General features: G+C 41.1%; 1 protein-coding gene across 1 annotated transcript in view; it reads left to right on the top strand.

The window, feature by feature from the left end:
* Window positions 1-1,115: 1,115 nt before the first annotated feature.
* The window catches only part of PLG (plasminogen), a gene marked incomplete at its 5' end in the record, with an annotated part of 39,427 nt that continues 25,055 nt past the window's right edge, over window positions 1,116-15,487 (top strand). The window contains 5 exons of the mRNA XM_081033761.1: window positions 1,116-1,216; window positions 2,148-2,209; window positions 9,433-9,568; window positions 10,823-10,929; window positions 14,091-14,205. Coding sequence (XP_080889887.1) covers window positions 1,116-1,216; window positions 2,148-2,209; window positions 9,433-9,568; window positions 10,823-10,929; window positions 14,091-14,205 — 521 coding nt within the window. The remainder of the gene's footprint in view (window positions 1,217-2,147; window positions 2,210-9,432; window positions 9,569-10,822; window positions 10,930-14,090; window positions 14,206-15,487) is intronic.

A 15,487-nucleotide genomic window follows, 5' to 3' on the forward strand; every position in this document is an offset into this window, starting at 1 on the left:
CTCTGTCGCATCCACTCCACTCAGCCATTGTCATGCAGATGCAGCCACAGCCAGTGGTGGCTGTGGGCCAATATAACTTTATTTACAAAACCAGGAGGTGGCCCGACGAGCTATAGTTTGCCAGTGCCTGCTCTAGATCCAAATATTCAATTGCCTTCTATAAATTTCCACTCGGCCTATCACAAGTTCTCAAACATAACTTGTCTCCAAACAAACTCATTCCTCCTCTGTGTTCCTTCTCAGTGAAGCTACCACTATCTGCTAATTGTCCAAGACAGAAATGTGGCCGTCCTTGATTTCATTCCCCAAATTCAGTAGGTCACAAAGTCCTGTCAGTTTTACTTTCTAACCATCTCCCTAATCCAGTCCCTTTTCTTTTTCTCCACCGCCTACTTTCAGCCCCTTTCCTCTGTCACCTCATATCCCTGGGCTTCCTCTGACCCGCTCACCGTGACGCTGCAGGCAGAGGATGGCCCTGGGCTTCCGGCTTAAACCCCTTCACTGGGCCCTGTTGCTCTTTGGTTCAAGAACCCCTTGATACTGGGTAAGAGGCCTGCCCAATCGACCCATTTTCCATTTCGGCCTAAATTACTTTAAGTTGCTCCGACCTTTTACTTCTAGGACTTTGGACACCAATTCCTTTTGCAGAGAACACGCTTTTCCTCATTTCTCATCCTTCTTGCTTGTCTTCGAGGTCTCAACTTGGATGTCAGCTCCCCTGGGAAGAGTGTCCCCACTCCTCAAGTCTGAGTGGGGGCCCCCCGTGGGTTCCACCACCACCAGGCCCTCAGGAGCTCTGGCCGCTTCTCTTTGACACAGACCCACTGATAGCCGCGCACTGCCTCACCTGCTCAGGTGGAAGGCTCCTGAGGGCAGGACAGTCCTTATTCCCTCTGTCGCCAGCGCTCGGCACAGTGCTAACTAAACACCCTGCAGACACTGAAAGGCACCTTCTCAAAGACCCGAGCTCACAGCCATGCTCACTTTCGTGCAGACCCCTGCCCTCCTCCCCAACTTCACGCTTCACTCAGGGACCTTGGGAGGCCCCGCTGAAACGTGGAGCTGGTGGGGTGAGGAAGGAGCAGGGAGGAACCATTACCTGAGGTCCAGTCGAGATGCGGGGGCCTCTGTTTGGCTGCTGTTCTTCCTCTGTGCAGAGATGCTGGCTGTCCCGGGAGGCCACACAGGCCAGGGCTCCTCCAGCCTCTGATTCCAGGTAAAAAGCAGGAGCTACTGCTGCGCAGGTAGCCTCAATCAGGTCTTAATAACTGTTGGGCCTGGGGGTGGAGAGGCGGAGGGAGCCTCTCCCATCTCACCCACACCCGCCTGCACTCACGGAAGTCAGCAAAGGCTGAGTTCCACTCCTGATGTAGAAACTCTGACTTCAGACTCTCTGGACACGTTTCTGTACTTTAGGAGTTTTTGTTAATATTATGGAAGCACTTACATCATCCTGGGTTCCCTTAAATATACACATGTATCCAAATATATGCACACATATCCAAGTAGATACACATGCACCCAAATATATACACACATATTCAAACACATAGGTATAATGCCAAATACAGAAGGTGCCAAAAGAAAAGAATACACATTTTAAGAAAGGAAAAAAACTGTATTAAAATTGTAATACTCAATATATACTCAATAACAAAAGATGAATACAAGTCACGTTTGACTTCTGCAATTATAAGAGGTGCTCAAAGTGGTTACCATCAGTGTAATTTTAACACAGTTTTCTTCCTTTCTTAAAATGTGTATACATTTTTTGGCACCCCCTGTATATACACATGTCCAAATATGTACAAACATATCCAAATATCTACACACTGAGAAGTCCCCATCACTGTGAGCATACCCATCAGCCAGCCACCCAGCCTCCCCCAAAAGGGAAAATCTTAAATAACTAAAGTTCATTATCGACACCAGGAAGTTGAGTTGGTACAACTAGTCCACAGACCTTGATGAGTTTTCAACTATTTTTGCATGAATCGTTATTGTTTTTCTTAAAAGATTTTAATGTTTTCTACATGTCTTGTCTCTCCCAAATAATGTGAGAAAAGACTTTTGTCTTAATTAGCCTAGAGAATAATAAATTTTAGAGGTGGGAAGGACATTTGTTTCTCTCTTTGTTTTATCCACAGTGAATCAGACCTCAGAGCAGAAGAACGCTTGCCTGGATCTCTGGGGGTCCCAGTGACAGCTGGTAAGTTATCCAGGAACTCAGCTTCTCTACTAATATTTTTCTTAAGCATAAACAAGTCTGATGATTAGTATGGTGCGAGGTGGGTACTGAACTTAATGAGAGGCTCATTTTGTAAATTATATAAATGTCTAACCACTGTGTTATACACCTGAAACTAATATAAAATAATATTGAATGTTAACTGTAATTAAACAATAATAAATAAGTAAAATAATTAAAATAATTTAAAAAAATAAGTCTGAGGAGGAGATGTCCAGTGAAGACTCATTGTTTTTCAAAAAATGAATAAATCTCTCCATTTTCACACGCACAACTCAATTAGGAACATACCACCTTATTGAGCACTGAACTAGTAGGTCAGGTCTTAGGAAGTGCTCTCGGGCAGGTTACATTTTAACCGCTGTGCTAACTGAGCGGCCCTGCTATCTCTTTACGGGAGCTGGGGGCTGATAAGTATTTCGTTCCATGGTCCCAGAGACTGAGGAACAAAGGCTAGCAAACAAGAGGAAAAGGTCGAATGAAGACATCAAAGGCACCTTCAGAGTGGTGAGAACATGTGTCCTAGAGGAGATGCCCTAATGAACGAACACAGTAAAAGCAGTCTGCAAATTGGCATATCCAGGGCAAAGGTCAACTTGCTGAGACCCCTGGCAACAATGAAGGCATACTTTGTTTCAGCCCTTAATAGATTGTTGTTGGTATTATTATTATTGCTATTTTCATTTTGAAATGACATAGTCTTATTGGAGAAATTTAGAGAATTTCATAGTGAAGAATGAGCTGTCTTAGAATGACAGACGGTTCCCAGATGGCAGAGCCTAGGGCTGGAGGAGCTCTGCTGGGGATGGAGGGAAGTGGAAAGTCGGAGAATGGTGGCAGGTGCAAATATCAGGCCAGCACGGCAAGGTCCAAGCAATGTGAAAGCACGTCACCTGGGACGTGTGATTTGGCCACAGCTTCCACTTCAGACAAGGGGGGAGCAGGAGAGATCAAAGGAGGCAGTCTTCAATTGAGGTTGACCTTTCCTTGTGTTCATGACTTTCTTTGTAAGGTCCTTGCAAGGAACTCCCCATTTTAATGCCCGGAGGGGAAGGCCTAGCGGGTTCTTCCCTTCCTAAAAGATTCTGAGCGGATTTCGATTGTGGGCCCCATGCTGGGCAGAGTGAAGGAAATTAGATTCGTCTTCCATTTGATTTGAATGTCCTGGTCCCTGACCACAAATCTTAGGTAGAAGGTAGAGGAGGGCAGAGGCTATGGTTTGTACTTTTTATATAATCCTAAAAGAATGTTACACAATACTGTACCCAGTAGCTGGTCAATAAACACTTAATGAACTCAATAAAAATACATATCTCAGAACGGATTCAACCTGCTCATAGTATACAGAGATGATCTCTCTTTATCTCTAGTCTCAGTTTCTGCCATTCTTTCAAGTAGAAAATGGAGTATTTTGAATGAACTCTACAGCCTTGTGCAAAACCACTGTCCAGCCCCCCGTAAGAGTGCCCGAGTAGGATTCTATGCACAATCTTGAATGGTCCATTGCTTTGTGTCTACCCTGTGCCTATGGAGCTAAAGCATGTAGGGCTGTCTCCACACACCCACCCCATCAATGCCTGAGCAATACATCCCTCTTTGCTCTCCTCTTTACACACTATGCGATTAAGTGGCACAGAAACAAAGCTCTGCTTCCTCTTGTCTGAGCTCATGTGACGTCAATAGATTATGAAGACGATGAAGCATGTGCACTCAGACGGCTGTAGGAGGGCTACCTTCTTTACAAAAATAACATTTGGAGAATGAAATGTATTCTAGAAGCTTCCAGAAGGAAAGGGAGCAAAAGGCATACCACTACCACCCTAATTTAAAAAACAAACAAACAAAAAAACAGGAAAAACAAATTTATGTGGACATAGAATTTCCGACAATATTGTTCCTGAGGTGCCTTCTCCCTGAGGCAGTTCAAAAATATTTTAAATTAAAATAAATGCATAATGGGGAGACATCCTGTATTAGTAGAGTCTGTTTTTTTCACCGAAGTACATTCTTAAATGCACCAACATAATCTCCCTAGAAGATATTTCAGATCTTTTAAGAAAAAAGTCTGTCCAATGCTGATTTCTCAACTAGCTTCCTCCTTGTGTCCCCTTAATAAACTGGGCCAGTAGGTGAGAGGGAGAGGGTAACACGAGGTGACAAGAGTGAGGAAAGGAGAAAGCTAGGCCAGAGCAGAAAATCCGGAAATTGATTCGGTCACCCTGCTCGTCACAATACTGTCACCTCCTCGCTCTCCCACACGTTTTGCTCTTGAGAATCCTGCCCAGCACTTCAACCCCTGGGAGCTCCCACCCAAGACGAGTTGGTGCCACTCTACACGTCACTCGTTAATTTACAGGAAGGACTCTTGTAGCCCAGAGAGAGGAGCGTTCCTTGTTCTCATTTCACATTTAAAATAGAGTCAATTTAACTGTTCCTGAATATTTTCAAACACTGAAATGGGAGTTTTAAAGCATGTATTATCTGCTCATTTCAGTCTTAAGCCAGGGAAAAGTACGGAATCCATTAAAATCAAGATAGACTCTTGAAACATAATTTTTCCATTCTTGCTTTAGTTCATGAGGATGAGAATATAATGCATTGTGAATTCATTTTGGAAAAAGATCAATATTTTTATAACCTAATTTACAATCATGGGAAACATGTTCCTGAAGAAATTTTGATAATAATAAAATATTTTAACTTACGTAGCAATGTGTACACTGGTAGGACATGGGGATGTTAGCCATACCCTACTTATGCTTGTGATCTAAGGCCCAGACAGTTTGTGTCCATTAGCTTCATCCTTGTGAGCTAGATAACCCTGGGAAAGGTCTACTCTCTTAGCCTGAGTCCCCTCATCTCAAGTGGGGATGATAATAGTATTGCTTGTTTTGAAGCAACTATGCATATGGACCCCTTAGCAGAGTGTCTGGTATAAGGGAAGTTCTCAGCAAATGTAAACTATTATTGTGATTTTTTTTTAACCCTAAAGGAAAGGAATTAAAGAAGAAGGAAGGAAACAAAATTAACAAGACTAAGTAGGACAGGGCAGATGATGGGGGTTGGGGGAAGCTGTGAGGGCGTGGGACCGCTTTCACCATTTCCCAGCATTTATTGCAGATTCCACTCTCAAACATGTTGTAAGACCCCCTGTCAAGGTAATGTTTGAACCCTTCAGAGCACAGTGGCAATGGGCCTCTGAGCTAATCATTAACTACATGTGATTATCTTGTTTGTGGATGCATTTTCTATCATGTAAGTCATTAACATCTTGGGATTGGGACACACTGTTGTCTGGACGCTGATGGCCAGTCCCAAAATGGAACATAAGGAAGTGGTCCTTCTACTTCTTTTATTTCTGAAATCAGGTAAGACTTAGATTTTTTTTTTTAACATTAACACTTTTTTCCTAGCAATGTATTAAAAACAGATACATGATGGTTTCATGATCAACTAATTTAATTTCACTGTTGATTCTTGAGATTCTTGAAATTCTTGAGATTATTGAAAATTATTGAAAATTATTGATTCTTGAGATTATTGAAAATCTAAATATAAGATTGAGGAATTTTTCAAGAATTAAGTTTAATTTCCCTGTGAATACTGTGAATACAAATGGGCAGAGAAAAAAAAATGAATGGTCTTTTTTAAATCTAAAAGATTGCACTCAAACGATGGTCATTTTAGTTGGAAAACATAGCCCACATAGCTACCAATCCCAAAAGTTGTTAGTTTCTTTGCCTGATTCTCAGTTTACTTTAGATCATTTTTGTTAAGGTGTCATATTCTCCTCACTTTCAAATGCGAACAATGAAATATCTCTTCGGCTACATTCTTTGACAAATCATTAGTTGTATTTACTACCATAGTTCCTTTTTTGCTATGGTTTAAGCAAATCTTTCCATACATTAACAGGTGCTTCTATGACTAGAAAAATCACAGGCGTTGATTTGCCAAAGGATGTGTGCAAATTTGTAATTCAACAAATATTCACTCAGTGCTCGAGGTAGGCTAGGCACGTTTGTGTACACACACACATAGGTACATACACACATACGTGAGTGTGTCCTTTACTACTGCTAGCTTATTTCTCCGGTACAATAGGTAGGGTAGTATATCCATCCCCATTTTATGAGGAAATTCATACTGAGGAAAATCTGTTATTTGCCTATTGACCAAACTCCCAAACCCAGGAAGTGAAGAAACCAGGATTTAAGCCAGGGCTTTCCAAGAAGGAATCTGGTGCTCTTCTCACTTTTCCAATTTTGTTTAAACCTTCTTTAAAATATTCTAAGCATATCCTTATAGTTCTTTTTTTCTTTACAACTTTACTGAGATATAATTTACGTACTATACAACTCACCCATTTAAAGCATGTGACCCAATGTTTTTCACTATATTCAGAATGGTAGAACGATTGCCACAATACATTTTAGAATATTTCATTACCCCCCCAAAAAACTCCACACCCCTCCATTCCTTTCCCCCACCTCCATCCCCACCCAGCCCTGACAATCACTAACCTACTTTCTACCTCTGATTTGCCTATTTTGGACATTTCATATCAATAGAATGATGCACTAGGCTGTTAGTTCTTCATATAAACAGTGTATACATACTTGAAATTCAATTTATAAATTACCAGATATAATTTTACAAGTGGTACTTTAAGTTAGAGTCATATGTATTTGAATTTAGTGGAACCATTCAAAGAACTATCAAAGAAAACACAGAGTGGAAGATTGTACAAAGATGTTTGTGGGAAATGGTTGTGTGGGGGCAGGTGGATCTGCATATTCTGTTCCAGCCTATTGGAATGCATGACCTGGGACATTGACCTGATTCAGGGGGTCATATCCAAAAGTGAGAACAAACTTCTCTGGGACAGGATTACCATGTGTCCTCACCACCCTCGGGGGAAAGACATGCAGAAGCATTTTTAGAAAGGAAGGCATTTACTCTCTCTTTCTGAGGAAGTGTTTCATCTTTCCAGTGCACTGAATCCACCGGAAAGAGGAAAAATATCCTTTTACAGCTGTTTTCAGGGAGAGGCGGATGAGCAGTTTGTATTTCACAAATCACTGGGTCTTGACTTTCAAACACACACGCATGGGTACACATCTATGTGCCACAGTGATTAAAAAACAAGCCCACATCATCAGGAAAAATACATTTGCTTTGGTAGCAATATACATCCACACTGGCCTAGAAGATAAAAATACTTTTCTTACTAAAAAGATTTGTTTAATATTTCTTGATCAACAAATAAACTGCATTATACCCCATTGCCATATGAGCGCTGGAATTGAATAAAAAAATGTTTGGGGAAAATTTCTCAAACAAAATGAAAAAAAAAAACCTCTCTGGGATATTTCTTTGGGATATTTGCTCCTGAGGTGGCTCTCAGGGCTATATTCTATGAAACACAATAACATAAGTAAAGGTAACTTAATTAAAAAGGGTGATATAAGTGGAAATTTGCTTGTGTTGATGTCATGCGCTCGTATAGCCTGACCTGCTTCACTTTCCAAGAACTCTTCAAAACGTTTAACTCTTTATAGCATACACATTATAGAGGGAACCTCTTTGTTTTCTAAATCACATCCTGATCTATAGAGTTTACCAAAGCACAACTCTTGAAGATGAGAGCTCAAAGAGGGAGAAAATGCAGAATGAAGACATGGATACTGGTCTAAAATATCTATTTCTCCACAATCTTTTGATACATCAATCAAGTGCTTCTTGGTGTAATACATTTAAGTTGCATCAGCCAACTTCCTACTCATTGTCCACCCTGCAGTTTGGAGAATCTTAACCTCAAGAAAGATGAAGAGAGGAGGAAAGGAGGGGAGGCTTTGTTTCAGTCTACCAGAGTGTGTCATCCAGGGTGACATCCAGGGTGTGCGTTTTCAGGTGGTCAGGGATGGCCTTTCTGAGAATGAGAATTGGACTGGTGATGATCCTTCCTGCTGGATAATTTTCATCAGTACTAAACATATTCTAGAATGTCTCATCTTTAAAAAATGTTTGTGACCCCACATGCCCTCTAGGAAATGCTCCTTTCACAGCCAGGCTTCTGAGAACACTTGCCTTCTCGCTGCCTCTCCTAGTCACTCTTTAACCCGTTCCACCTGGCTTTGGTACCCACCACTCCCCTCAGAGTGGTCAAGGTTGCCATGTTGCCTAATCCCATGTAGGCAAACTTTAGAAAATGTTGCTATCTTTATTTTATTAACCTCTTTGGCCTCTCACCCTGTGAAAATCACTAGCATTTCATACCCAAAGAATGGCAGCCGACTTCTCCAGGCCCGGACTGGAGCTGCCAAAGCTAGGTCAGGTGTCCCGTGGGGCCTCAGAACAGGGAACACTCCATGGCCTTGCGGTGGGAACATGGCTAAGGGCCCCTGGGCCACTCTCTGCAGTAGCAAGGGACACAACAACCTTCAGACAGATTCTTTGCCTCAGATTTTATCTCATAGAAAAATCAAGACCAGTATTTGTCCCAGGCACCGCTTTTTCACAATCCCCTCCAAAATGCCAGATCATGGAAAATGTCACTATCATGGAAAAGGTTATCTCTCCTTAATTAATATGATGTATCCTTGTACGAAGCCCAGTATAAAAATGACCTCAGATTGTAGTTCAGATTTAATTCCGGTCCAGTTTATCTCAACTCACCAAAATTTTTATGTCTCGAGGTGGAACCATTCAGAGAATGCTTCTCACATCAGGTTAAGTGTCCCAATCAAAGTTCATACTGTTGGAGATCAAGCAATGGTTTCCATGTTCTTTTCATACTCAGGGATGAACAAATCAACATCAATATTGGTAACACAATTGCCACTGGAGGTCTCTATCTGATGACATGACAATCAATAGCAAACGGATCAAGTTTATTCTTCTTTAAGGCTTCATTCACACCCATTGTTACCACAGTAACATAGAAGTTGTTTAATAGTCCTTATCTACCAATCCAGTTGGTCTTTTAATACATTGCAGTCTATTAATGGAACTGTTTTTCTGACTAAACATTTTTATTCACAGCCATCCCCTCCCTCTGCTTCCAATAAAGCAGCAAGTTTTAATAGGTTGATGCAAAGTCAATAGATTACAAAGTCACCATAATTAAACAATGGTGTTGATTAATTTCATCAGTTGTCCCACTTTTACCTTCCATTTTGTAGGTCATGGAGACCCCCTGGACGACTATATAAATACACAGGGGGCGTCACTGTCTACTTTGAGTAAGAAGCAGCTGGAAGCAGGAAGCATAGACGATTGTGCTGCAAAATGTGAGGAAGAAACAGGATTCATTTGCAGGTATTTTCATTGTCATTGCACCTATGCAGAAATCTTGCTGTTTGAGACACTATGATTTCAATATCAAGAAATTTGCTCATGGATTTATTAACAAAAACAGGATTTAAGAAGAAAGAGGAATTTCATGGGATCAGAGTTTCGAATCTGCATTTGCTCCCTGTATCTGAAACCATATTTCTTGTTACAGTTTATTAGTGTTTCCATTAGAAAAAATGCCCCAATAGGAACTTATTTATTTTTACGTATGACGTGAACAGCCATTATTCTGAGCTTTAGCTTTTAACATCATCACTGAATCTTTCTTGAGGATCACGTGACTGGAAGTGTCCTTGACCCTAAGGAGCCAAGAAGCATAGGTACAGCGTATAACCCAGCATATATGATAAACAGCAGGGTATGTGATAGAACTTTGTATAGATACCAGATCCATAGCTTGCCCTGTGTATTTATGATGTAGTCACAGAATTTGGATAAAATGTAAAATTTTAAAAAATACAGCCAATGTGAGGTATCGATAAGGGACATACTCAATATGTCTATAAAGATTCAGAGGAAAGAAAAACTCCTGAGGGTTGACAGGGCTAGGAAGGCCTCAAGGAGGAGGTGAGAACTGAGCTGGGCTTTGAAGGGTGAGTGAGAGCTTGATAAATCCTGAAAAGGCTGGAGGCCTTCTAGGTAGAGAAGCAGGACACCTGAGAGAGGGACCATGAATGGATCAAGGTGGCTAAAGCAAAGGGTTCATGTAGGAGATGGTCCTGGAAAGTAGCTGTGGGTGGCTTTGAATGTCAGCCTGAACGTCCATGGCTCCTTAACCACATGGACGGTTAAGGAGGTGAGAGGTGAAAAGGGTACAGGTACAGGTCAAGGGCAAATTACAAGTGTCCAGAAGCCATATAGACCATTTTGGAAGCAAGTTCAACCCGAGCTGCTTATTTCCAACACAAAAGCAAATATTCTGGAACTTCAGAACTTGAGTGAAGAAAGAGTAGCGCAGTTGAAACAGAAAGACAGAAAATTTGGAGGGTGAGAAGGGAGAAAGTAAAGGTACAAGACAGCCAGAGTAAGCACCATGTTGATGTGTCGCTTGGCAGCCTCGTTGGTACTGGGCCACGCTGAATCGAAAGGAACAGTTCTGACCACCGTGATCCTCCAAATGATACAATTACCTTTAGAGTAGTGTCCTGGTTACTGATAAAAGCTTGCTTTCCTAAATAAAGGAAAACTTTTGTTGTGTTTTCTGATTCTCTTCTGCAGGTCATTCCAATATCATAGCAAAGAACAACAATGTGTGTTAATGGCTGAAAACAGCAAGTCTTCCCCAGTCTTCAGGATGAGAGATGTGGTTTTATTTGAAAAGAGAAGTGGGTACAATGTTTTCTTCTTCCTCCTTCTCCTATTCATCTACTTCTTATTCTCCTCCCCTCCCCTGCTCCTTCTCTCCCTGTCTTCCTCTCCCACCCTCTCTCTACCTCTCTCCCCCTCCTCATCTTTTATATCTGTGATTTATCGGGCCACAAAATGGAGACATGTGTAGCAAAATTGAACTGGAAGTCAAGACAAGATTTGGCCACTAACTCATTACAACAACTTGAGTGTATTACTTTACCTTTTACATTTTGTTTTTCTTGATTTAAAAATGAAGGAATTGGATTCACAAAATATTCAAAATTTTATTTTATTTTTAAGGAGGAGGGGCCAGTTTAGACATTACTTACCATCTTGACTTTGTTCTGCAGGGACCATGGTCCTTGGGCCTTAGCTTTTGGACTGAACCCTGGAGAAATAAAATACTGAGGTGTTTTCTTTAGTAGCATTTTCATAGAGACAAAATTTTTATTTTTATTCTTAAAATTTCCCCTTTTGTGGGGGGGCGGGTCATGGTCTATATTTCCCTCAGATTCTGAAATGTTATCTTTTGAAAATGGGCTGAGTTGCAGTTCCTTTCCATAGTTTCCTTGAAAATTCTGGATTAGCTGTCCCATTGTTTAGGATAATAGGTGGCTGGATTCCCATGGAAATTGCATGTTTTTTTAGATACAAAAAAAATTCATTAAGTATGTATGAAGATTTAAGTGAATGTATGACACTTTTAAAACTGCCTCCTAAACTCTGTTGCTGGCTAGGTATTAAGACCATTTACAATAATAACCAAGGTTTGCAAATATTCCGTATCTCAGGTGTTAAAGACAACAAAAAACATGCTATTTCATGTATTCTTGACAATGACCTGCAACATTTTTTCTAGTTTCACTACAAAACTCTAAGTAAAATTTTAAAAAGTATTTCTTTAGGTTAGGATTATTTCTATGCATTTGTTCGTCTTCTTAGGTTTAATTAGCTGCAAATTAGCTGTGTGTCTGCTATCCTCCCTTCTTTATCACAGTTTATCTTAAATCCTTGAGATCGAAGTGTAGATTAAATCTAAAATTTATCTGGTGAAGTTATTAATTCTTACAAATAATGAGTAAAGGGTGAGGAATATAGGATTACCTACTATCCACCAGATTTAAAGAAAAAAAAAGCTGGTGGGATTTTCCCTGCACAATGCTAACATTTAAATATGTCATTTGTAAATTATTAACCAGAAGGGATATGGGGGTGGCCGCTAGGCTTAGTTTGAAGAGTTGAATAGTTGCCTGTTTTCCAGGTGATGGAAAGAAGCAAAAGGTTATATAAACTCTGACAGGTACATACAAACAAAAGAGAGGTAAAAAGTCAAAAGTCAGGCATTTGGGGGCGCTTGTTTCTTTCCTGCGGAATATTGACCCACTGCTAAATTACCTGCCAGCGTTTTCCTGCGAATAGCCAGTGTCACATCACATTTATATCTACCACTTGCTACCATGGCCACCGCCACCATCTGGGTCTAAACCGCCATTATTCCTGGCCACGCCACTGCAGCAGATGTCCTGCTTCAAACCCTTAGAATAAAATCCAAATGCTTCCCAAAGTCTACAGGACCCAGGCTATGCCAGCCCACCCCATCTGCAGGCTCACTGAGCTGTTCTGCACTGGGCTGCTCCCTGCTTCCCCCCCTCTGCCTGGGACCCTCTTCTGTTCGTCCGTGGCCAGCTAGCTCTCATCGCCCAGGTCTCAGTTCAGCCCTCACCTCATTTCAAAGTCTCCCCAACCCCCGTGCCTCCAAAGTACCTTGACTTTCCACTTTTGATAAGTGTCATGTGTCTACTGTGATAATATATCTCAATGAAGATACACTTACAAGTTTTAGACATACAGTTGGGTTAAAAGCACTGGTTTGCTGTAGGGGTGTTAGAAATACTTTCCCCAGATAATTGATCAATTAATTGATCATAAAGTAGGAAATCATAAGAGTTGACACAAATATACCTTAAGTATTTCAGATTTTCATTGAAAACACAAATTTACGTGGGCACTTTTTGATGTCGAGTGGAGGCTTTGAATATGGAGCCACCAACAGGAGTTACCTGGTGTATTTCTTGCATGTACTACACGCCAAGTGAGTTGCTACTGTAATCAGTTTCCTCATCTTTGAAGAGAAACAAGGTCCAGAGATATCTATAAATCCATCTGCCTGTAAAATGCCTTTACATTTTTATGATTCCCCCAAACTCATATAGTCAATTATATGAGTGGATTGCCCTCAGTAGATTTTTTTGATACGTAACAAATTTGAAAACAACTCTTTCAAGTCCTATAAGCATTCAACTTGTTTTAAAACAGCTTTTTTTTTCCACATTCATTTCTCAGTTTATAATATTGTAATAACTACGTATGCTGCCAGGTCTTTTTAGGTAATCGTTAGTCAAATATAGCTGCATAAAAAGTTTGACAATAAAGACAACTCTGGGAAAGCACATAACCCCACTAACTGGTGGGAACGGAAGTGGGTAGGCACACTGGAAACACTGCCAGCCACAGGTACCCATCTGAAAACACATGGAACACAGGTGGGCACTGACAGTGTGTGTAAAGACAGGGTGGAGCTCACGGGCTGACCTGTGCGTTGGTTCAGTGGTGGCTGTTTAAAGTAGACCACATTTGTATAACCCTGTTTGGCATTTTTTCATATTTAAGATACTGGGAGCCTCAAAAAATGAAGTGGCTTGGATCTCCTTCAGCCTCTGAAAAGCCTGTTGCCCACCCTGTCTGAAACCCTGTGTTCCCAGTCCCTTCACTCTCTCATCACATTATTTCCTCTATCACACATGCCACCCCGAGGCTAGCTAGCTCTTTCATCATTTGATTCCTTTCTGTATCCGGTCCCCCTGACTGCACTAGAATGGAAGCTCTAGGCAGGGAGGGTCTTTCCCTATCTGGTACCCCATGTGTCCCCAGCACCTAGCATGGTCCCGATAAATGTATCAAAGCACGAAATAGCTTCGTTAGCTACAACTCTTCCATTGATATAAAAGACTGTTTAGATAGTAGGAAAATGGTGTTGTCTGCTGCACAGGTCCCTGCTCTCGAGGTGACTGAGCAGTGCAGCAGCTCCGTATATCTTGCTGTGAAATGTTTGACCACTGTGTGGACTTCTTTTCAGTGTATCTTTCAGAGTGCAAGATTGGAAATGGAAGGAGTTACAGAGGGACAGTCTCCAAAACGAAAACTGGGGTTGCCTGTCAAAAATGGAGTGACAGTTTTCCACACAAACCGAAGTAAGACTTTCTCTTTCATGTCTGCAATTCACCTATTATCAGGACTTAGAATGATTCTGTTGCTTCTATACCAAACTAGAACATGTGAAAAAAGCCAGTACAGAGAGAACCTCGTTGATGTTGATGTACAGTGGCTTAATCATTTATAGCATAAAAGCAGACAATGGTTGCTTTCCATTCACTCTCGTGTGTGTACTTTTCTGGAAGACGTAGAACATAGAAGGGTGCCTAATAAAAAGGATGGTAAAGCCATGAATTCTAGGCTGAGTCTGAGACAAGACTAAAGATGATTATGTTGAGGACTGAATTAGCTTAAATCAAACATACCCAATGAGAACTGTCACCATGTATTTGCCTTAACGTTGTGGAGCAAAAGAATACATAAAATATAAATGAAAAACAGATTACCTCAGTTTGCCTACTATTTATGTTAGTGTCACTTTTTGCGCTTTTCCCAATATGGCATTAGGTGGCATTAAGTTCTCTGTAACAATACTTATTAAGTAGGGTTTAGCGCCATTACCTATCTCTCCGCCGCCACCCCTCCTGCGCCCCCCCCCGCCAAATTCCTTTATTGCATCCCCATGAGATGGGCAGCAGGTCTATTATTTCCAGGACATTAGGCTTACAGAGGTTAAATGATTGAACCAATAGCCAAATTGTAGACTGCTGGGGGCCTTGGAGATAACCTAGGCCATCTCTACGCCAACAGATGAGGAAACTGAGGTTCCATTTACCAACAACAGGGACATAGAAGAATCAGAAACAAAACCTGCCTTTTAAGACTACAAATCTTAGGCTTTTGATCTAATTTGTTATCTCTACACAGCAACTAATGAGCTGAAAATGAGCTTAACTCCACATACCCCCATCGCCCCAATTCCTCCATTAAATCCAGCTGCATTTCAGAGAAAACATGGCATTTGGAACCAGACAGATATGACTTAAATTCTTGAGCTGCTACATATTCATCGTTCCAACTTAGGCAAGGTTTGTTTTGTTTTACACTGCTGCACCTCAGTTTTCTCATCTGTGAAATAGGGATAACAACACATTTCTGATTGGGGTTTTTATTAAGACTAAATATGAAAATGTATAGCAAGATTTTAGTGTAACCCTGGCGCATGGTTCACATAGGCAAAATGTTAACTAATGTTATTTTTACAGAGAGAGGGTAACTGGCAAAAGCAGGTGTTTGGAATGAATCAAGAATATGGCAGGCTTTTGAGGCCTTTCTATTTCCACTGACTGTGTACAGAAGCACGTTGGCTCTACTTCTAAG

The sequence above is a fragment of the Rhinolophus hipposideros genome (assembly GCF_964194185.1).
Source record: "Rhinolophus hipposideros genome assembly, chromosome: 3".
Classification (NCBI taxonomy): domain Eukaryota; kingdom Metazoa; phylum Chordata; class Mammalia; order Chiroptera; family Rhinolophidae; genus Rhinolophus; species Rhinolophus hipposideros.